This window comes from Peromyscus californicus, unplaced genomic scaffold, assembly GCF_007827085.1.
Source record: "Peromyscus californicus insignis strain IS unplaced genomic scaffold, ASM782708v3 Scaffold_13__1_contigs__length_99412109, whole genome shotgun sequence".
NCBI classification, from domain to species: domain Eukaryota; kingdom Metazoa; phylum Chordata; class Mammalia; order Rodentia; family Cricetidae; genus Peromyscus; species Peromyscus californicus.
In genome coordinates this window covers 97567879-97591107 of record NW_026294424.1, presented here as the reverse complement: position 1 = coordinate 97591107, position 23229 = coordinate 97567879, and the positions used below count along the sequence as shown (strand labels likewise).

At 46.4% G+C, this 23229-nt stretch overlaps 1 protein-coding gene across 1 annotated transcript in view; it reads left to right on the top strand.

The window, feature by feature from the left end:
- The window catches only part of Tgfbr3 (transforming growth factor beta receptor 3), a 186426-nt gene that overhangs the window by 127809 nt on the left and 35388 nt on the right, over positions 1-23229 (top strand). Inside the window, exons 5-10 of the mRNA XM_052735668.1 lie at positions 8220-8403; positions 12781-12943; positions 14041-14188; positions 19768-19957; positions 21820-22151; positions 22750-22902. Coding sequence (XP_052591628.1) covers positions 8220-8403; positions 12781-12943; positions 14041-14188; positions 19768-19957; positions 21820-22151; positions 22750-22902 — 1170 coding nt within the window. The remainder of the gene's footprint in view (positions 1-8219; positions 8404-12780; positions 12944-14040; positions 14189-19767; positions 19958-21819; positions 22152-22749; positions 22903-23229) is intronic.

Sequence of the window (23229 nt, the reverse complement as noted above, 5' to 3'; positions counted from 1 at the left end):
TGGCTTGGCACATTAGATGTAAAATAAAAAAAGTCCTCCATAGTAAGAGGTTCCTAGAAGCATACATGGAGGGCAGCATCCAACAACTCCTCCTCCATGTCCTCTGCCTTCGCTAATGCTCCCCCCTAAAAAAAACACCCTTTAGGTGGCAAATATACTTTGAAATTAGGCTCAAATAACTCTTATTGTTGATTTTTATTTGTTTGTAACAGGATTTCACTATCAGTCCTGGCTGGCCTGGAACTCACTATTGTAGATCAGGCTGGCCTCAAACTCATGGGGATCCACCTGAGTCTGCCTCCCAAGTACTGGGATTAAAGAGTCACCATGCCTGGCTAGTCCCTCCTAATATCTTGTGACAGTAGAAGGTGAGGAAGGGTGAACTCAGAAGCCTGGGGGATTATGTTATAGGCTGAGGAGTATCTGGGCTAGCCTGGGGTTCTTAGCTGATTACTTTGGGGTGGGACGAGAGGGTGCTGTGCTAAAGCCTGACCTTCAGATCTTGTGTGAGATCTTCTGCCTCTCCTTGTATCCATGCGTCCTCACGTCCACCTCCATTCTTGTGCTGCTGCTGTGGGGGTTTGCACATCACTTTCACGCTGTCTTATGTTCAGGTTTGGACGTGCTGGTATCTAGGGCAGCATCAGCATTTTCTTCATGCTGTGCACAAGCATGTGGAATATGAAGAGCACAGAGCTGTCTCAATCCTCAACATCTTACATTTCAGGAAAAATTAAAACATCCCAAGATGGTCATGATGAATGTTTAGAGAAAAAATTAATAGTCAAGTATGTTCTAAGTCATTTTATTGGGAAAATAAAAGTAATCTGGTTTAGGTTACAAAATAAAAACACCCAAGAATTTAAAAAAAAGTTACATGAATTTGCATTTCCTGAATGCATGATTGACAACTGCTGTAGTCATATGACTCAAAAATATGTAGCTTTGCAAGTTATGAATGTAGGTTCATGGGCATGGAAGTTATTATTTCTTTAAAATAAACCCTTTCAAAACAGCATTGAATCATGACATATGTTAATAGAAAACATGTTTCAGATTGAATTTCACATCACGGGACTTCGAAGGAAATAGGCGAGTAGAGTCCTTCTGGGGATTGGGTGGAATGAACGTGTGACTTTCTTCTTTCAGAACGAACGGTTCAGTCCTCAGGGGAAGGAAATCTTTCAGAGTACTGAAGGAATTTATTTCTGCTGGACCTTGCACACAAAACACATCCCAGCGTAATCCCCTTGATGCCTTTCTGTGTAGGCTCTGAGGCACCCTGGGGCCAATTTGCAGATCCTACTTAAGCACAGAGCTAGATTCTAGGGACAGAGTCTCCTTTTCCATGTCTTCCCACCACCCCTGGAACTGAGCAAGTAGATTCTCGGCATGGCAGGAGTTTGTGAAATATCAGTGTTTTTCTGTGCTTTATCTGTTTCCCCATAAAGAGCTGTGCTGACTTGGGGGCCCTGAAAGTGAAGAGGCACAGTGAAGAGGAAGTTGACGTGGGAGGGCAGAGGGGGCTAGAAGCTGATCGATACTGTACAAGTGTGGCATCTTCACCGAGGTCACGTGAACGGGCCAAGGTGGGTGTGTGAGTTTGAGCAGCCCCACGGGTCTGGAATCCAAATAGCAGGTACTCACCAACTGATAACCCCAGCTCCTGTGCATCAGGGTTGAACTGTAGGGGGTTTCTCGGGGAGGTGGGAGGGTGTGTATATGCACATGTGTGATGACTCCTGGAACAGCTTTTCCTGTGAGGCCTCAGCAGGCTTTTCTTTCTCTTTGTGGAGATGTGGTTTCTCTTATTTTGCAAGACTCACTTCTTTTCAAATGTGCAAGAGGATGACTCCATCCATGGTGTGTCTGTTCTCCCTCCCTTTGGGGCTCCTTTTCTTCACCAATGTAAGGGAGGAAACTCTTACTTGATCACAAGTTTCTGACCTCCACATGCCTACTGTGGTAAGTAACCCCTCACATCCCACACACATCCTCACACATGCATCATGCACACTCATAAGAACAGGAAAACACTGTAGAGGCATGGGGAGGTAGATGTGATTTAATTCATTGTATTCATGTATGAAACTATTAAGGAACGTGTAATAAATAAAATCAGTACCAGGCCTGGTGATGTAACTCAATGGCAGAGCTCTAGTCTAGTCTACAAAAGTCCCTGGCTTCAGTCCCCAGCACCATGAAAACAAATTAGTAAATAATATTTGTGTCTCTGGCCTAGACCTTCCCCAGTTGTGCATTGGAGTCACGGATGGTAAGAACTGTAATGCAGTTTCCAGGGTTCCCACTCCCCACCACCCTGGAGTCTACGTTTTTGACTTGTTTCTGCCTGTTTTGCACTAGTCTGAGATCACACTTGGGGAGTCACTGGCTCATCGTGTCTTCTGTGTCCTAGACTAAGAGTCAGATGGGTGAATGTAGATGTGCATTCCTTCCTTAGGGTCATATTGGAAGAAGATGTGATAGAAATCAAGTGTTATTTTTAAGTATAAGTAAATCAAAATGTAATTAATTCATGCAACATAATACTTAAACATGATAGAGAAAATCACAGGATATTTTACTTTTTGTAAAAAAAAAAACACAGAACCTTCAAACTCTGGTATGGATCTTCTGTCTTCAATGTGGGTCACTTTAGCAACATTTTGGATGCTTGTTTATCGGTGATGTGGAGTCAGTAGTTACTCTGTTGCATACTATGTCAACCGGAGTAAAGATAACCTTCCCAGAGCCTCTGACATTCAAATAGACTGTAACGTCTGCTCCCGTTTCTCTATTCCTCAATGTGACCGTCACATCTTCTTTAGCACAAAACTTATGTCAGGCACAGAAGCCAGCCAAATGAATTTCAAGATGCATTCTGTCAGACACTTACTGTCTTGTTTATGGACACCACCAATCCCAAGTGCTTGGGATATGCCCCTGCACAACATGGCTGAGCATTCCAGGCTCCAAAGGAAGAGATGTGAAATGAACATAATGAATGAATATATCCTGTAGCATTTTAGAAAGTGATGGATACAGTAGAAATAATATGCAAAGAAAGATGGGGGACCCAGAGATCCCAGAGTGGCAGGCTATTGGTTGTGTGGTAGGCTTAAGAAAAACTGCCTTCTGAGGGCAGCATGTGAGTGGACTTGAAGTAGAGCGTGTGCACTGCGACCTGAATGTGCATCTTGGGTGCTCACCTGAGCATATTTGTTTGGGGGTGGGGGTGGGGGTGGAGTCAGGAAATGGGAGATGAATACAGGACTAGAAGAGGCGTTGGGTAGCCACAGCACTGCCCACAGCAAAGTCCCCCTCTTCTCCCCAACTGAAGACTGAACTGACTTGGGGGGAGGCTCAAGAGAAACTGTGCTGCAACCCCTGGACCTCTGAGTCAGCTGAGATCAGTGCTAAAACGATGAAGCGCACTTCCAGGAAGACGCTGTAGAGGCTCACAAGGACTCGGCCTTTACTCTGGCCTGTGAGCTCAACTTCAAGGCATGTGTGAGTCTGCTTAGGACTTGAAGAGTTAAAGCTCAAACACAGGTGTGGAAACAAGAGGGCTGGATGCCTCCTTTGGATTTTTTTCGTGTACTTTTGGATGAGGTTATTGAATCTGATCCAGAAAAAATAATAAACTTGGCTCTTGTAGCCTTGTTGTAAGTTCTTGTAATAAAACTCCCAGCCTTGGCAGATAGAGTAATGCTCTGCTCAAAAAAAAAAAAAAAAAAAAAAAAAAAGTCTGGTAGCGTAACCAGCATTTAAAATACCAATGCTGTGCGCAGTTCAAGCAGGAAAGAACGTTCTGGTGAGGAAAGGACTCATGCACATTGGCTTCCCGGGATTTGTTAGACCATTAACTACTTGGTGATTGTCCCTTCAACAGATCCTTGCTAAGAGTCAAGGTCCTTGGAGCTTGGTGTTCCTCAGATTCCCACAGGAAGACATCTGTCATGTCAGGGGGTTGGGTTTTAATTAGAAAGCAGGAGGAAAGTTCAGTGCACTGTGGGCGGAGACACAAAACTGCTAAGTATGCTTTAATAATTGGTTTTTAGCTGGAGTTATTGGGTGAGAATTCAAATCATTAGCTTTAAAGCCTAGCTGAGAGTCGCTTTCTGGGGAGGTGGAGGAAGCCAGAAGCTACGGCAGCTGGAGTGAGGAAGAGTCGTCTCTCCCTGTCAGTAGCACAGGCAGATTTCCATCAGTGATTTTTAACCCTGCCTGAGCCGTGCACTGTGGCAGGAAAGAGACTCAGAATGGACACACGCTTCCTTGGCCCTCAGGTGCTATCCTTTGTCAAGGGAAGGTGGTGGGATTTCAGTACACAGGAGCTGTTATGTGAGAGAGGGGATGGGCAGGGGGCATGTTGGTGACAAGTGGGTAGCTAAGTCCTGAAGAGAGCGAGGGCCTGGAAGGCTTCACAGAGAAGGGCGTGGAGGGCAGGTGAGGGAGGCACTGCACCGTGGTCCAGGTGAGGGAGGCACCACACGGTGGTCCAGGTGAGGGAGGCACCGCACCGTGGTCCAGGTGAGGGAGACACCACATGGTGGTCCAGGTGAGGGAGGCACCGCACCGTGGTCCAGGTGAGGGAGACACCACACGGTGGTCCAGGTGAGGGAGGCACCGCACCGTGGTCCAGGTGAGGGAAGAAGGATCGAAGACCCAAGAGCAGGTAGTTTGTGGCAGTCTGCCGCTGTCGTTGGCTCTCAGGGTGAATTCTGGGCATGTGGGAAAGTGGTGTGAACTGGAGGGGAAGCAGAGATACCTCTTCCCCAGCTGTGTGCCACGTTGAGATGCTTCACTGTTCCATATCATCACACATTTGCATTTTAGGAAGGTTTTCCAGGTGACTGGAATATGGGTGAAGGAATGGGATCAGCTACTGTGTTGTTTTTAATAAAAAGGTCAGAAATGTGTCAGCAGCATGACAGACCCTGAACCAAGGTGGAGGACGGGCAATGGAGTAAACAGCCTTGGGAAGTTTCTGTTATTTTAACCAAATATAAAACCCTTGTGTTTAACCTTTCATTTTTTTAAAACAATAATTTCACACTCACTTATTGTGGTACATCAAGCAATGTATGTTTAGTCTCTGCTCCTTGTGTCTGGCACACATCTCCTAAAATCCTCGGTGTCCCCAAATGATATCTTGCTTGTATTACTGTGATGACTGGTAACTGAGGCCTCCTAAATGGACTCAAGGTGGGGGCTGGTTGCCAGGGGAACCACCTGCTGTATTAGAGGCTGGAACTTTCTTTGCCCCAGCTGAGGAAGGAAATAAAATTGGACCTCATCACCACTGACCAGAAATTTAGTTCAGTCCTGCCCATTCAAAGAAGCCCTGAGTCTTGCCCCAGTACTGTGTTCAGAGTCTGTGATGGCTACGATTGGCAACCGTGGTGTCTGGGGAGGAGATGAAGAAGCCGAAGAGTGACTACATCATGGAAGTCCACTGACATCTTCAACTGTTTGAAGGCTTGTGTCACCAAAGAATGAGGACTGAATCCCCTGACCTGGTAGGCATGACTCCGACCAGCAAACAGAACCTTATTGGTAGAAAGAGAACGGGGCTTATCAAGGTCTGTGGCTGCTGGAATCCACAGGTTGTCCTCTCTCCTCCAGATATGAATAGTGCCATGTGCCGACACACACATACACCACACACACACAAACATACACCACACACACACAAACATACACCACACACAGATACCACACACCACACCACACCACACACCACACACACCACACACACACACACACACACACACACACACACACACCACACCACACACACCACACCACACCATACACACAAACATACACACACACACACCACACACACCACACCACACCACACACCACACCACACCACACACCACACACACAAACATATACCACAATCAACATACACCACACACACAAACATACACCACATACACACCACACACACACACACACACACACACACACACGTCATTTCGAAAGAAAACAACATCGTGGCAGCAAATGTGGGAATCTTCCGAGGGTTCGAACAGAAGCCCACGGTGACTGAAGTTCCAAGCCTCGTACCCTGGCCTTGCCCTGGTGCTGAGGGACTATTAGACTCTCCGGCTCCTTTCTCTACTGTGGAAATGGTAGTCATCACTGGTCCTGAGGTGGTGGGGGTCACCCGTGAACAGTATCTCCTGTACTCCACCATGGCGGAGGGCGTTTGTGGGGCCTGCAGAACCGGTGCTTCAGGGGAGAGTGCTGACTAAGCACCTGGGAAAGCAGAGCATTTCCGTGGACTGCATCAGGGACGCCTCCCTCCCTGCCCGGCAGCTTTGCTTGCTTCTTATTGGAATGTGCCCGAGGAGTGCCGGTAACTCCATTTCCAAATTCCTCAGCCCTGAGTTTATGGACCTTGGGACTGCCTAGAGAGAAGACCGCACTGAGGCGGGGTTGATGGTGTGTGGCAGGGAGGACAGGCGACCAGCAGGAGCAACCTGGCTTGGGCCTCACTGTCACATGGTTCTTAATGACTTCAAGCTACATTCCATATTGCTGTTGACTTCCTCTATTTACACTGTTCTTCTTGCCTTTGGAATGTACCACTACCGTATATCTCTTCCTTTACTCCGAAAAAAAAAAAAAAAAAAGTTTGCTTTGCATAATGTATTTAAAACCTGGTTAAATTCTATGGCTGTAACATGAAAAGGACACTGGCAGCAGACATCTGAGGGATCCTTGCGTCTCACCCAGGGTGGTACTGACAGTGGGTCAGAGTCCTTGCTGTGCTGCTGCGAGTTTTGTTCTTTCAGTGACAAGGTGAATAAAAATACATGAGTGCTCTTCAGTAGCAAGAAGATTTTACTGCAGGGCTAAAGGTGGAGAGCCCCAGATGGTTTGAGGTAGGGTTGGTGCATGGCTGCACGCCAGCAGAGATACCCAGAGGTGGCATGGTTAGTATGAGGCAAGAAGATGGACGGCAAGTCTTGACATGAACACACAACATCAAAACAAGGCCAGAGCTAAGCCTTCCACACTGGCTTTGCTTACAACCGGCATGCGGACCTTTAGTTAGTAGTCACCATTACGGTACCAGAAGGCATGCTGTGGTGCCTGACACATAGTTGGTGGGCAGTTAACGGTCATTCTTGTGATGTAGTTTTTACCCAGTTTATTAATGACTAGTTCTGTGTTTCTTGAGCCAGGACAGACCAGAAGGCTTCCTTAATCTTTAAGAACTCAACAGGGGTCCATGGAGTGGCTCTTGCTGCCAAAGCCTGGCAACCCCCAGGTCATCCTCTGACCTCAGCACACGCCCACATACATACATGCACAAAGCAAATACGGAAACAAAAAGGGAACTAAACTTGACAGAGATCCTGAAACGAGGTACTTGGGGTTCGTACTGGGGACGCAAGCAGGTATGTGGGTAGTAACGGCACTTGGGGTGCCAAGTAATAACACGTGGTCACTATTATCCCTACCACAACCTTCTACACACAACCAGTGTGCACTGATATTGTCTACAGCAGGCTTGCTCAGGCTCAATGTTAGTGGCATTACTAATAGTACCCAATCTAGAATAAATTCTGTGCAAAGTGTTATTATGCCTGCTGTTTAGGAAATGACAAAGCCAAAAGTTTTTAAAGTCCGTATGTGTTGAGAGAGGTACAGAGTTTCCCCTAAATGTCCAGTTCAATCTGCAGATGTGAGCCAGCATAAATGAAGACCAGTAGTGCTTGGAAGGTGGGCCTCTAATGGAGGCTTGTGGGAAACCACAAAGATGATTCTGACGGCCGGGCGGTGGTGGTACATGCCTTTAATCCCAGCACTTGAGAGGCAGAGCCAGGTGGATCTCTGTGAGTTCGAGGCCAGCCTGGTCTACAGATCGAGATCCAGGACAGGCACCAAAAACAACACAGAGAAACCCTGTCTCAAAAGGAAAAAAAAAAAAAAAGGCGATTCTGACCGTTCCCAGTGCAGTTTCTCATCACAGGGCTCTTTCAAAGTTTGAAAGGCTGTTTTGCCTGGGATTATCTGGAGAAGTGGGTTTGGGGTTCCTTGAGTCAGCTCTTAGAGAGCTTGCCTCTGTCACATCTGCTTGCGTAAGAGAGAGAGGAGACAGATTAGGTAAAATGGTAAATCTGGCCAGTGCTTTCTCTAATTCTGGTTTGGCTCTGGGTAACTATGTCGTGTTAACTCTGCCCTTCTGTTCACTTCAGGTGTCGCAGGGTTCTGTGGTCGAGTTTCCATCACAAAACTTCTCCTTAACAGCGGAAACAGAAGAGAGGCGCTTCCCTCAAGGGAATGAGCACCTGCTGGACTGGGCCCGGAAGGAGTATGGAGCAGTGACGTCGTTCACCGAAGTCAAGATGGCGAGAAACATCTACATTAAATTGGGGGAAGGTGAGTCCTGCGTGGCTTCTGTTAGTGACAGGTTCCCAGCAGCCGGTTGTCTGCCCTTCTGAGTCCAGGTGGTCAGAGTGTGGGACTGACTGCCAGAGGCCTAAGGGAGGACCTGAGCACGACTCCTTCCCCACATCCCTCCTCTCCTTCTCCTTCTGCAGAAATGAGGCTGATTACACCAGCGGAGAGGTAGGGAGCAGTGTGGTTGAGAGAAAGGAGGTTGCTGTGTAGGATTTAGAACACAGTCGCACCTAGAATTCAGAATAAGCAAGTGGCTAAGGGGTGGGGAAGGCAGAGGCGACTGATGTGATGAAGGAGCTAGCGTGATGGGTTCAACACCCAGGGCAGCTTCTTACCTGCCATTCTGCAAATGTTTGAAGCCAGTATCCCTTTCTGGTGTTGAGACATCAAATTTTTGACACTAACAGAGGGAAAAGTGTTCAAATATTATTTTTAGTACTAGCACTCATTACAAGGACACATTTTTAGAGAAAGGAACTACCTATGCTTTGATAAGTGATAGCCCACTTTAATTTCCTTGCCTTGCAGAAAGATATAAATATCTAACAACTCAATTTTGAAAGCCTATTTTTTAAAGTATTTTAAAATCAGTTTTAGGTGAGTATATTTGGACACCCCCCCTCCAAGTTACTAGGAAATAACTTGTCCTCAGCTGGCTGTGTAGTGTTGCACCCCTTATCACGTCCTGTTGAATCTGACAGCAGCCATCACCTCCTCCCCAGACATCACGCAGGGGTGGGGGTGTTGACTGTTTGATCCCCCAGGTTGGATCTGGGCTGTTTTAAAGTAAAAATGAGACAGGTGCAATAAAGGTGGGCACTGACATTTTTGTGTAAAGGTGGGCACTGACATTGGTGTGTAAAGGTGGGTACTGACATTGGTGTGTAAAGGTGGGCACCAACACTGGTGTGCTGGCTACATGCAAAGACCACATCTGGAGTTTTCACACGTGCTACATGGCAATCCCAAGAAGGGGGTGTTGTTTCTGTCATTCTGTGCGGGGCTTAGGGGAGAGTTAAGTGAATGTACCACATTACTAGAAAGTGTCCAGGTCCGTTCTCAACCATAGAATCCCTCACTCTTGAATCTAATGCTGCCTGCTGCCTGCTGCTCTCCTTTAAGTCTTACCCAAATCAGCATAGCCCCAGAGTGAAGGTGAGCTGCCTGAGAGAAAGGGCTTTAGATGGGAATGGAGTTTGAAAGGCCTGGGTTTGTTCCTGGATTCTCGAGGTAGTCGGGCCCTCATTGGAACAAAGAGATTAAAAAAAAAAAAGTCTCTTAAAGAAGGCTGGAAGCCAGTGCCCTGTCCGTCTGAAGCAGAGTCTGGTAGCATGAAGGGTGAAGGGTGAAGTCTTGCATCGTTAGAATAAGAACATCTGGAGTGGAGACATTTGAATACTGGGCCCTGTTTCCTTGGCAATGCCTATAGCGCAGTTGTCACCGGAGCCTGGGGTCAGAGCTCTCAGGTAGCTGAGCTCCACATTGCGGGGAAACAAAACTAAATGACCTGCTGCCCGGTTGGTGAACACTGGCTGACTCCGAGTATCCCTAGGATCCCCTGAAATTTGACTCCAGCCATTAGTTGGGTCTAAGTCACTGGCCCATGTCACTGACAGGAGCATTTGGGGGGTGGGGAGCAAAACCCCTTTGTTAAACTCCTAGACCCCAGGCAATGCTACTGATGGTCACCTTACTATGTCAACCTCACTGATTAGCTCCCCAAACAGGGACCTAGGCTATGAGTCTCTTCTTGCTCAAGTCCCAGGGGCTTTTAGAGTGTGGCTCCCACCTTGGAAGCAGCGAAGTTACTGAGAACCTTGTTACTGAGATGCCAATTTTTAGCTCAGTCCTAACCAGCTAAATAAAAAAACTAGGATGGGGTTAGCAATCCATGTTTCCATGAGCCATCTGGGTGGTGGTACTCACTGTGTCCACAGAGTGTAGAGTGTTGGCTCTTATCTAAGCACGATGGACTTATCTCCAGGTTGACACCTTCACAGCAGGGGGCGGGAGGAGCCTCTGTATGATAGCCAAGGCTCATTCCTGCTCTCAGAGTCCTTAGCCAAGTTAACCTGCACCTTCCCTACCAAGCTTAAGAGGTTTATACCTGGGACTTCCCTTTTGTGTTTCTCTTTCTGCTTGGCACTTGGTGTAAGTTTTTATGCCAAGCTTGTGGAAAGTCATGTGAGCTGGGGGGCCCAGCTGACGAAATGTGATCAGTTCATTCAGCTTAGGTGACAGTGGCGTCTGGGACTGGAACCTTTAGTAACAGCAACTTTTGAATAGTTAAAACTTTCCTAGTGGCTCACTCACCTGAGGGAATCTTTGGCTATTTGTCTCAAATTTCACGTCATCGTTTGTTGACTCAAGAAGCCTGTACTGTGTGTCTGTTCTGTGCCAGGCACAAGCTAGGCACACCTTCGTAGGAAATGCAAGCCGCAGTCCCAGGAGGCTCCTGGTCTCTTGAGTCTTCTGGCCCATATACACACCTCCTGATTCTCAACCAGATTTCAGCCTGCAGTCCTAATATCATTTTCCATCTTGTGACCTGGGGGAGGCATCACAGGGCTGCAGCTGTGAAGTATGCATTCCTCATCGGCACATCTGGAAAACTCCTCAGCGGATGCAGAGGGGTGCTGCTCCAACAGCCTGAATTGTGAAGCTGTGGGCTGTTTCCTTGGAGGAGGTTTGTAGAAAAGAATGCAGGGTGCGTGAGCCAACGATCTCTTGCAGCAATCACACAGGCAGGGGCCATATTAACTACTGTGATGCCCTCTGTTCCGAGGTGCTGCTGAGGATGTTACAATGGTTAGAGCTACAGTACCACAGTGTAAGCCTCAGACCAGCAAATGGAAGTTGTACAAGGTTGGGGCAATGTCAACCCAGCCTGGAAATCTTGAAAACTCATCTCTTGTTTTTAGGTGCGACTTCCATGTGGATGTGAACCCCAGCACATCCCATCCTTAAAATTTAAAAGACACAAGGCTGCCTCTCTAAAGTGATTAATTCCCCCCTGAAAATCTGACTTCTCCTAGAACTTCCTGGACACTGGTCCCAACTGTCACAGTGACAGCAGCTTCTCTCTTGGTTCTGTTTAAACATTTAAGCCACGAGATGGAAATCCCATTGGGTGTAGTGCTGTGTAAATAGCATGTGTGTCTTCAGGGTCTTGGGACTGACATGTCTTTTCCCAGGTCAGGGTGGTGAGCAGTCCTCAGCACAATGGTAAATGTAAAAGCACCTTGAAAATGGGAGGGGGTCATGTCAGGGTTAGTTGTGTAAGGCAAGAGTGTAAAAAAGAATAAAAGTTTGTCTTCTGTCTCTTCACCATCCTTTCCACTTTTAATTCCAGGGTAGAAAGTGCTATGATGTGTGGGCCAGAGAACCAATAGCTACTTGCATTGCAGGTATCTAAGGAGAAGCCTATAGGATTGAAAATGGATCCAGTGTTGAGTGTGCTCATGGGAAATGCCTGTCTAGGTGGGAACCTCTTGGTCGGCAGGTGACAGTCTGAAGTCTGCAGCCCAGAAGAGGGGTGATGGGTTAGGGACAAATGGGTTCCCCATGAGTGACGGGTTATCTGGAGAAAGCTAAGATTCTGAGTCTGGATTATTTAGCCTGTCGTAGACTTCCAGGAAAATGCATACATTTTCCTGCATATGCCAAGATTTCATTTGCCCTTATGGCTGTATATCTCTTTTGATGTTGTGCTGTTTTGTTTTTTGAGATGAGGTCTATAGCCCAGGCTGGCCTCAGACTTGCTAGGTAGCTGAGGATGATCTTAAATTTCTAATTTTCCTGCCTCTACCTCCTGAGTGGGAGATTATGGACGTGTGCTACCACACCTTATACACCACACTGGAGGTGGAACCCAGGGCCTCATGCATGCTAGGCAAGCACTCTGCCAGTTGAGCTACATTCCCTAGCTCAGGGCTGAGAGTCTTAGCCTTGGCTTGCAGTAGAATTAACTACGGAGCTCTTCAGAAAGGAAAGATGTCCATGTTCTACCTGATAACCTGAGTCAGATTATCAGGGACAGAGTGCCAACAAGTGGGTTCCAACCTGGACCAAAGATTGAGGACCACTCTGGTAAAAAAAGAGTGGGACATAACATGGGTCATAGGGAATGAGCAGGGACAAGAAACAAGTGGACGTAGGCATTGGCCACTCGGAGCTCACTGGTGGGCCCACAGTGGGAGGCATTTCTGAGCAGTAATTGAGGCCACAGATGAGTCCCCACCCCACCCCACCCTTGGGCTTGTGTCCTGTCACTCAGTCTTACTGTCCCCTTTCCTTCCAGTCTGGTTCTGTGAGCTCAGTGGTTTGACCGAGTGCCCTATCTGTCTTTACTTGCAGATCAAATGTTCCCTCCTACATGCAGCATAGGGAAGAATTTCCTCTCCCTCAATTACCTTGCTGGGTACCTTCAACCCAAACCAGCTGAAGGCTGTATCCTGTCTAGTCAGCCCCAGGAGAAGGAAGTGCACATCATTGAGTTAGTCACCCCCAACTCGAACAGGTGAGCATGTACGTGTGTGTGTGAGCGAGCATGAAGAGCTTCATGGTACGTACCAAGGGTCCGTTAGATGGCACAGTTTGCCACTTGTGTTCTTAGTCTCTCAGCTTCCTACCCTGGCCTGGAAGTTTGATTCTTCCTATTGAAAACAATTAGTTGTTTGTTTTTAAGGAGAAGAAAATTGTTTTCCAGTCCGGCCTGTATTTCACATGGACCAGTGACTCAAGCTTTACAGTTTTATTGTAGAGAGAATTTTGAAATGAAAAGTATAATAGAGTTTTCATTTCAAAATTGAATAGACTACAGATCAGTTTGGGTAGGATTCCATTCAGTCCCATGTACAGAACTCTGTGAGAAATTCCAAGGGAATGGGTGGAACCTGGAGCACCTGTGCAGACCTTTTCAGTCAGGGCACGCTGGTTACCACGCTTCTCAAGTGGAGCCAAGACAGACTTCCCTCAAGTTCAGGACAAAGGGTGGGATCGTTTGGTAGAAATCATTCTCTTTCGTGCTGAATTCTTTGACCACTAATTTTTTTTAATGACTGTATATTCAGCAGTTTGGGGAAGTAAATGCAGATAAGATTATTTAACCGCGGTTAAAGCCTTAGTCGTCTCCCATAAGAGGCCTTTTGCCTCTTATTTTATTACGAAGTTTCCTATCGATTGCACTGCCGTGTTTCCCACCTCCCGACCATCAGCCACTCAGGTCAGGGTTTCAAGGCTTCAGCCTATAAGGACTTAGAAGTTACAGGACGATGAAGGGTGAGCCACAGAAGCTCGAAGACACAATTCTGCTTCACAATGATGCTTGCTTGGTGTGTTCAGGTCTCTTCAAACGGTGCTGCAGGATCTACTGCCCTTCCCCTCCCAACAAGAGAAAAACTTGAGTGGTTAATTAGCATCAGGCCTGTGTTCCTATTGTTATGTAAACCCATTTTGTTATGTATGCAAGAGCAATCTGTTCTGCACATGTCATTTGCCTGGGATCCACGCCAGCTTTTTAATCAACTGGCCAGACACTGGAAACACGAGGCCTGGAAGTGGTGGTAAACCTTCTGGCATCTGGGTCTTGACTCTGCCTTTGTTTTCCACACACAGCAACTTACAGGTGGATATAATCATTGACATACGACCTGTTCGAGAGGGCTCTGAGGTGGTCAAAGACCTCGTCCTGATCTTGAAATGCAAAAAGGCCGTCAACTGGGTGATCAAATCTTTTGACGTCAAGGGAAACCTGAAAGTTATTGTAAGTTGGCTACACATTTCTTGGTCTTGTTAAACAATAATAATTTAAACTGTGGTTGTGTGTGTTATTTTTGCAAGGCTTCTGCCTCTTTGAACTTTCTAAGCTCTCTGTTAGCTTTTACTTTGCAAACCATGCTTGGTTCTCCTGATGGGGCAGTCAGTGTGGTGGCTAAAACATGGCCCTCGGGAGCATAACAGGCGTGGGTTTGAGTCTTGGTTCTTCTACGTAAAAATTACGGCCTTGGACAGGGACCTTGAAGCTTTCTGAATTCCAGTTTCCTCATTAGGAAAGTTTTGAAATGAATTAGTGTGTTCTCTAGTCATAGTAAACATGAACATTTTTCATGTCTGAGTATTCCTTAGAGGCTCAATATCATGGTCCTGAATTTCAGCTTTTCCTCTGGAGTTAGGTGCTTGGGGAGGAAGGAAAATCCAACTTATCCCAGCCCATGTCATAGACTTTCCTGTGGAGATAAATATGTGGTGTTTGTGTGAGTCTTTGCTTACATCTAACTTCCAGGAGCAAAACTCTGAGAGAAGAATAAAGTAATTGTGGACACTGGGGAGACTGCTCAATCAGTGAGTGACTTTATCCTACAAACTGTAATCCCAATGCTCAAATGTGGGAGGCAGACACAGGAGGATCCCTTGAGCTCATTGGCCGTCTGTACAACTGTAATGAATCCCTTGAGCTCATTGGCCGTCTGTACAGCCTCGATGAATCCCTTGAGCTCATTGGCCGCCTGTACAGCCTCGATGAATTGGTGAGCTCCTGGTTCAGTGAGAGAACATATCTCAAAAACTTAGGCAGACATAGATTGAAGAAAACACCTGATGTTGACTTCTGGCCTCCACGTATACATATGCACACTCCCTCACACATGTACATGTATCACACATGGTCTTTTCAAAAGTAGCCATGGGTGTGCTCCAACTTATCTCTAAAACATTGTTTTGCAAAGCTTTTGTGAGGGGCCTTGCAACTGACATGATAATGCGGTAGCTAACTTGTTGGGAAAGTCGAATGTTAAAGTTTGGTGAGATAAAGCTCATCTCAGGTATATTTAGGGAAAAACTATTTGGCTGAATATTGAGCAAATTGTATGTATGTATTATGCATGTGTGTATGTATGTATGCATGCATGCATGTATGTATTGTGCATGTATGTGTATGTATGCATGCATGTATGTATTGTGCGTGTGTGTATGTATGCATGTATTATGTATTGTGCATGTGTATGTATGTATGCATGCATGTATGTATCACATCTCCTTGGCATCTTTTTTGTAGAGTAAAATTTTTAAGGTATTTTTAATTGACCAACATCTTTTTCAGTGTCTGTATCAAAACAGCTGGAGTGGTTTTAGATTTTTGGGTTTTTTTTAAGAGAGATTGCCTTTGGTTGTTTTGGTTCTGTGTTCATTTGCACACAGTGCCTTCCCTGTGACCCAGCAGTTGGCAAAGCTAACAATTCCCTACAAGTCCAGCCGCAGAGGTGAACTCACCAGAGGAGCTTACAAAGCTGGTAACACACACATCTCCATTTTAAAATAATTCTTCCTTGTTCCTAGGGTTTTTTTTTATTATTACTATTTTCCTTAGACATTGAAACAGTCCAAATACAAGTGTAGTAGTGATGCATGAAGCTGGTGTGGGGTTCGGACCCCAGCCGTGATTTTTCCAAGGTCACAGGCATTTTGATTGCCTTCCCTTGGCATGAGGGGTGGGGTGACCTGCTGCTTTTGCTGCCTGGCACATCAACCAAATGTTTTTAGTTTCAGAATAACAAAAACAGGAAAGAGAATCATGCTTTGAAAGGCAGACACATACGGCACGTTTTAATTCCCTGCTGGAGTTCTTGTGTACTCTCTGAGCCCTGTGGCTCCTGCTGTCCCTGAGTGTATGTGCCTGGGCCACCGCAGTCCTGGGCTTTGCTTTGAAGACCCGTCTCTCAGAGGAATCAGAAAGACTAGAAATGGGATCGGCCATCATCCCAAGCAAGATCTGTTTCTATTCCTCTCTTTGGCTGGACTCCTGTTCCAGGCCAATTTTGGACAATACATGACAACATTGCTAAACAGTTAGGTAATGTTTCATGATGTTCTTTTTATTCTCCAGTCAGTTTCAAGCTATTTGACTCTCACTCCCTGTCCCAGATGTGAATCCAAACTCTGCTTGGAGGAACATGCCGAGACAGAGGTTTACTTGCTGCTTAGAAAGGGAAGAGGTAGTCCGTGGAGAACTCAGCTCTGTCTTCCCTGTACAGACAAGGTCACTAAGGGAAAAGAATAAAGGATCCCTGACCAGGCAAAGCTAGACTCGAGGTCCATCTCCCAGTTCACGGTGGACAGTCTAACTGAACACGGGGTCTGTTCCTGTGACTGTGAAATGGGTACCCTAAGACAGCACCCGCCTGGAAGGCTGTTGGGTGGTTTAGATGAGTTCATCCATTCACCCCTCAAGTATTTGTTTAGGGCACATAGGGTCTCTCTCCTTTAAAGCACACAGTTACGTGGAGAGTTCTCGACTATGTGTGTAACTTAGTTTGTGAGTCTCAGATTCTCTGTCACAGGCGGAATAATGGCAGAACCTCGCTCCTTGTGTTAAAAGAAGACTAAGAAAATGAAGTTCTAGCACAGAGCCATTGTAAAAAGAACTCACCCTCCTCTTTCCATACGTGCTCACTGGTAGAGTTTGTTCAAGGTGAAAACAGGAAGATGTCTACCAAAGTTCATAGGGAGCTGGAAAGAAGGACACCGTGCTACGTGCATGGCTGTGCCTGAGTTTGTTAGAGGTACAGCATGGGCAGCATGCAGCCTGTCTAATGGAGAGTGACCAAAGACATAGGCAGGGCTGTGCACCAAGAGCGGCACTGAAATGCGGTTCTGGCTTGTTCCCCGGGTCCCCTCGTGGGGTCAGAGAGACCGCTCAGTGGGTAAAGACACCCACTGCCAAGTCTGAGTGCCAAGTCTGAGGACCAGAGTTCTGTCCCTGGGACCCATGTGGTGGATGGAGAGGACCAACTCCTACAAGTGGTCCTCCAAGCTCCACCTCTCTCTCTCTCTCTCTCTCTCTCTCTCTCTCTCTCTCTCTCTCACACACACACACACACACACACACACACACACACACACACCACACACACTAAAACTATAATAAATTTAAAAGCTAAGTTTCCTCTTGTGCTCTTTGGTGCAGCCTCACAAATACTGTTTATTCTTAGAAAATGTATTCCTGGTTTAAAACCACAGTGCATATATACTTGGTACTCTCTACCCACCCCTTCCGCAAGCCCTATCCCTACACCATCATCTCTAGGGCATGCGGCAGAGCCACTTAGGCTCTACCTAATTAATAGTTCACAAACAGAGCTGAAGCGTATGGTGATGGTGTTTGGAGAGGCCCCTGTAAGCACCCGCTGGGCTGTCTTAAGTTTGGGAAAGCCTGGAGAGTCCAGGAATATAAAGGTGAGGAATTGGCTCAATGCTGAGAACCAGTTTTGCCTCCCATTGTCCCGGGTCTTGCTGCTTGACTGGTGTGCAGAGTGGTGTCTAATCTGTTAAGTTCCAAACCGTAATTGATATGAATTATACTGACAGCTTCTAGATTTAATGTGGAAAGGCATGAACATTATTCCATATTGGTAGAGCAGGACAGGTGGCCGTCGAGATGATGGGATTCTGGAAATACAGTATTTTCTCAGCTGTCTGACAACATGAAAGTCTAGGGCAGATGAGGCCAGGCAGTATTGTTTAGGCCAAGGTTGTGGTTCCAGCCAGTCAAAACACACGCTGCTTTGAACGGCTGGAGGAGGCTGCACCTCAGAAACTGTTGCTGACCGAATAGTAAGCTCCAAGAGCTGTGCCTGGGTCTTTACTTCAGCCCTGTTTCTGTCCTCCACTCCTTTTTCATTACCCCTCCGTTTTCTCATCCACCCTTCCCCTTTCCTCCCTCCCTCCCTCTCTTTCTCTCTAAGCTTCTCATTCTTCCCTTAGGATTTGTCTCTGAATTTGAGTAAGAGCTAAACTAATCTCAATCCATAACAACTGAGTTTACAAATGGTAGCAGGATTCAGTTCCTCTCCATCTGGGTTTCTTTTGCATGCACACATGGAGTCGTGACTGGCCAGCCTGGCAGGTTTCCCCTAGATAAGCTCTTTGGGTAACAGGAGACAGTCTTGGGTGACAGCTATTAAGCTTGGGAGTATATGTGTCCTCAGCCAATCTCCCACAACCGAGGAGGCCAAGAGAACTGAGAGCCTGTGAATCTTTTACGGCTTTACAGTGGGAAAGGATTAATATTTAGTCATGTTTGGGGCAAATAGAATGGGAAACAAATGAGGAATTTAGGAAAAATGCTGCAGATACGCAGGAGAAAATCACTGGGCATGGTAATGAAAGGGTTTTGAGGCAGCGTGACAATGGCAGAATCTGTGCTCTGGAAGCTTCTCAGGCCCATTGGAGCAGTTGCACAAACTGCTTGCCATTGGGTCCCTCTGCAGTGGTCAGGTTCCTCACCCACTCACAAGATCCCCGCCACAGGAGTCATCAGGGCACAAGGACATTTATTGCCCATGTCCTAGCTACTCAGAGGCCATTCATATACTTCCTTGAAAGAATACTATCATTGTAGCATTGTAACTGATTATTTAATAAAAACTGACTTTTTAATATGGCTTCATGAATTTTCATATCGTCTTTATAGTCTTTATACAGGAGCCTCATCGATCTTCACATCCTTTTAGTTTTAACAGATGTGTTGCCTATATAAACCTCTAAGGGCAAGTTTGTGGCTTCCTGCTTTATTACTAAATAAAATGCTAACACTTAGGTAGTATCTTAATTAGTACTCCAGAGCATAAAATATAGTATACTAACAGAACTGGCAAGTGAATATAATTTCAGGATGGCTAAACCAATCACAAATTATGGATGAAATATAAAGATTTGAGTTTTACCACGTGGAAGCCAACAGCTCATAGAGCATTGGGAGAGTCGTGAGATCGTACCATCTTCCCTTTAGATCTAGGCTGCAAGAAGCAAACCACGGGAGTGTTTGTAACACAGTGTGCATTCCTATGTACTTTATACACATTTTTAAATAAAAATAGGAAGGGAACACCTGAAATGTGTATGGCACAAGCGACTGAAATAAACTGAGTAAGCAGTGTGGTGGGCGTCTCTGTGTGTGTGTTAATTTTTATCTCAGTGTCTTATCCAAGGAGGGTAAGAGTTTAAGTGTAGATCCTCATGATATAATCTCGAACCTGTTGGTTTCACATAATTCCTTATTCAAAGTATCTTTTTAGAATATCTTTTATTCTTTGACAACTTTATACATGTATACAATGTACCTTGATCATGTCTACCCCCTGCTCACCCATTGATCCACCGTGGACACCCCATGAAACATTCCCTTTCCTCCTTCTTGTCCTCCATCTTTCATTTTTGTGCCTCACTGCGTCCAGTCAGTGCTGCCTTTTGGAACATTGACTGATCTTCTTGACTTTGACCTTGTGCAGGTCCTGGACAGCGCTTTTGATTTCAGACTCATGAGTGAAATTTTGCTGTTATCTTTAGGCTCCCAACAGTATTGGCTTTGGAAAAGAGAGTGAAAGATCCATGACCATGACCAAATTGATAAGAAAGGACATCAATTCCACCCAAGAGGATCTGATAAAGTGGGCACTGGACAATGGCTATAGTCCAGTGATGTCATACACAAAGGCACCTGTGGCCAATCGATTCTCCGTTTGGCTGGAGAACAACGGTAAGTGTGGTGGTTGTACCTGCTGTCTTCTCTCTCTCAAGTGAAGCTTTTCTGTGGGAGACTCTCGCTTCCATGTGGTTGTTACTGTTTTTCTGCTGCACATTTTGATAATTCATCTGGCCATGTGTCACTGTGAAGCCTAAACTTAGGTAGTACTGGAGGCACCAGTAACGCCTATCTATATTCAGTGATGGAGAGTTGATTGCGTGTCTGGCTTTTTTGCTCATCGAGTCCTCTGTAATTACATCAGAATGATTCGTGACCACTCACAGCTGAGAAGACCAAGGGGTTGGTCCACAGGGAAGAAGCCTATGGCAGAAGGCTGAAGTTTACAGGCGAATAGCATCGGGGCTCAGACAGGGGAGGGTTATTCAGGGTGTGGAGGCAGAACTGCCACTCCAGCTTGGCCGGCAGAAACAGAGTCTGCAGGCCGAAGCTTCCAGCTGTGGGTTTCTGCCCAGCTTTACCATTCCTTTACTATTGGGGAGGCATTGCTTAATCTCCATGCCTGAGCCTCAGATGCCTTGTCAACAATCAAAATATTAATAATAATAATAATAATAATAATAACAACAACAACAACATCTGTCCTACTGGGTTGCTGTAAAGGTTTTCCCCCCCAGGGGGGTTGTTGTTGTTTTTGTTTGCTTGGTTGTTTCTTTTTTTATCAGTGTGCAAGTTAAAAGCATTCCAAAGCTGTGACTTCATTTGGACCCATACAGCTATAGCATCCTTTTCAAAAGGATCCTGTTGAAGAAGAGGTCAGGACTACCCATCTTGCCCTGAGGTGGGCGTGGCCTTAAGCATACATTAGCTGGGCTCAGATAACCATGGATGCAGAGAATCCTGGGGGAAATACTAGTTCCTCTTTCAATCATTGAAAATATGACAATGCGCCGGGCGGTGGTGGCGCACGCCTTTAATCCCAGCACTCGGGAGGCAGAGCCAGGCGGATCTCTGTGAGTTCAAGGCCAGCCTGGACTACCAAGTGAATTCCAGGAAAGGCGCAAAGCTACACAGAGAAACCCTGTCTCGAAAAAACCAAAAAAAAAAAAAAAAAAAAAAAGAAAAAGAAAAGAAAATATGACAATGCGGCACGTTGCTTTTATGGAACTCTATCTTCCTTTCAAGGGATAAGTGTGTCTAAGCGGCCCTCCTCTCCCAGAGATGAGGCCCGAAAAGACCAGGGATATCTCCTAGATTTTTACCAATCAAAAAGAAGGCAGCAAAATAATTCTAAAAAAGCAGCATCGAAGTAGCAGAGGACTCATCCGATACACTAAAGGACCTGGGCTCGAGCCTTGGTCCTGCAAAATATAAACTAAAATGCCAATATCGTTTCAAGAAATGTTTTGAGAAATGATATAAAAATCTCTGGATTAAAATAAAGTGTTTTAAGGGCCTTTTGCCTAGCATGTGATTGCCCCACATAGCACAGAGAGTAGTTTGTAGGGTTTAGAAATTATTTAGCAGAACGGTTCTCCATAATGATGGAGTATTGCTATCACACTAGACGCTTAAAACATTAACTGGAGTTTGCATTTTTCTTCAAAGCCCCCAAAGGGATTTTAATGTGAAGCCAAAGTTGAGGAGCACTGTTATAATCCAAACTCTTAAAATTTAAAACTTGGGAAACCAAGTCACAGGGAAGTAAGTCACTTGTCAGAAGCCACTCAGCTAGTTAGAACACAAGATCAGAATTCAGGGGATCAGAATTCAGGTTTCCACATTTTTTAGTCAATTCTATACCATGCTCATTCACTCCAGCTTGCTTCCTGCCCATTCTGTGCTAACTCCCGTCACTGATGATGACTGTGGCCTGGCACCTGGCACTCACAACGCTTCACCTTCTGTTTCCACAGAGGAGATGAGAGACGAGGAAGTCCATACCACTCCTCCAGAGCTGCGGATCTTGCTGGACCCTGGCTACCTGCCTACCCTGGACAACCCACGTATCCGGGGAGGGGGAAGCCAACATGGAGGTCTCCCCTTTCCTTTCCCGGATATCCTCAGGAGAGGCTGGAAGGAGGGAGAAGATAGGATTCCCCGTCCCAAGGATCCTGTCCTTCCCAGTGTTCCGCTGTTTCCTGACCACAGAGAGCCAGAAGAAGTACAAGGGAGTGTGGACGTTGCTGTGTCTGTCAAGTGTGACCGTGAAAAGATGACTGTAGCTGTGGACAAAGATTCTTTCCAGGTCGGTGGGTCAGTGCAGTCTCTTAAAGAAACTCTCGGCTGGGTGGTGGTAGCGCATGCCTTTAGTCCCAGCACTGGGGAGGCAGAGGCAGGCGGATCTCTGTAAGTTTGAGGCCAGCCTGGTCTACAGAGTGAGATCCAGGACAGGCACCAAAGCTACACGGAGAAACCCTGTCTTGAAAAAACCAAAAGAGAGAGAGGGGGGGGGGGGGGGGGGGACTCCACAGCTCGCTGCAGCTCTGCATCCATTATTTCCCTGTATCTGTGTCACTTTTGAACCCCACACTTTATAGTTTTTTTCCCAGTTGGATAGGCCACTTCCCCTTGGCTACAACCCTCCTTCACTTCCTGTTGTTCTCAAAAGAGGAGAGCAGTTCAGGGCCTCGTGTGTCAATATTTTGCTATTGAATTTCCAGTGCCAACAAACACAATCCTTGGGCTGTTGACAGGTGGTCTGTGAGGGAAAGGCCGGAGGGGGAGGGGCGCGATGCAGGCCTGCGAGCCTCCTCCACCTTGGGAGATGGCATTGCTTGTCACTGTGTCATTGGAACAGTTAGCTGTCAAGCTCTCCACTATGCCTCTGGTGTTTTCCATTTCAGACCAATGGCTACTCAGGGATGGAACTCACCCTGTTGGATTCTTCATGCAAAGCCAAGATGAATGGTACCCACTTTGTTTTGGAGTCTCCCCTGAATGGCTGTGGCACTCAACACCGGCGGTCAGCCCCCGATGGTGTGGTTTACTATAACTCCGTGAGTATTTGTGGCATCGCTGGCTGTTACTCTCTGTTAGTCTCAGCATGTCTCTGAAAATGAGGGGGATGGGAATAAAGCCAGATGTCAGTTCTCAACAAAGTGGGATGGACTTTGACCCTGAACTCTTATTTTGTTTTGATTTACCAGTGAGTCTTTGGGATTTGAAGGTCCTGTTTTCTCAGCTGGGGTTGTGGTAATCTCACACACTTCCTTCTTCCATCTAATGGTGGTTCACCAGGAAGGTGATTGTGCCTGTCCATCCTGCTGTGGTCACACTGGAGGGTCAAATAGCCTGGTCCTTATGGGACTAAAATCCCAAAGCCC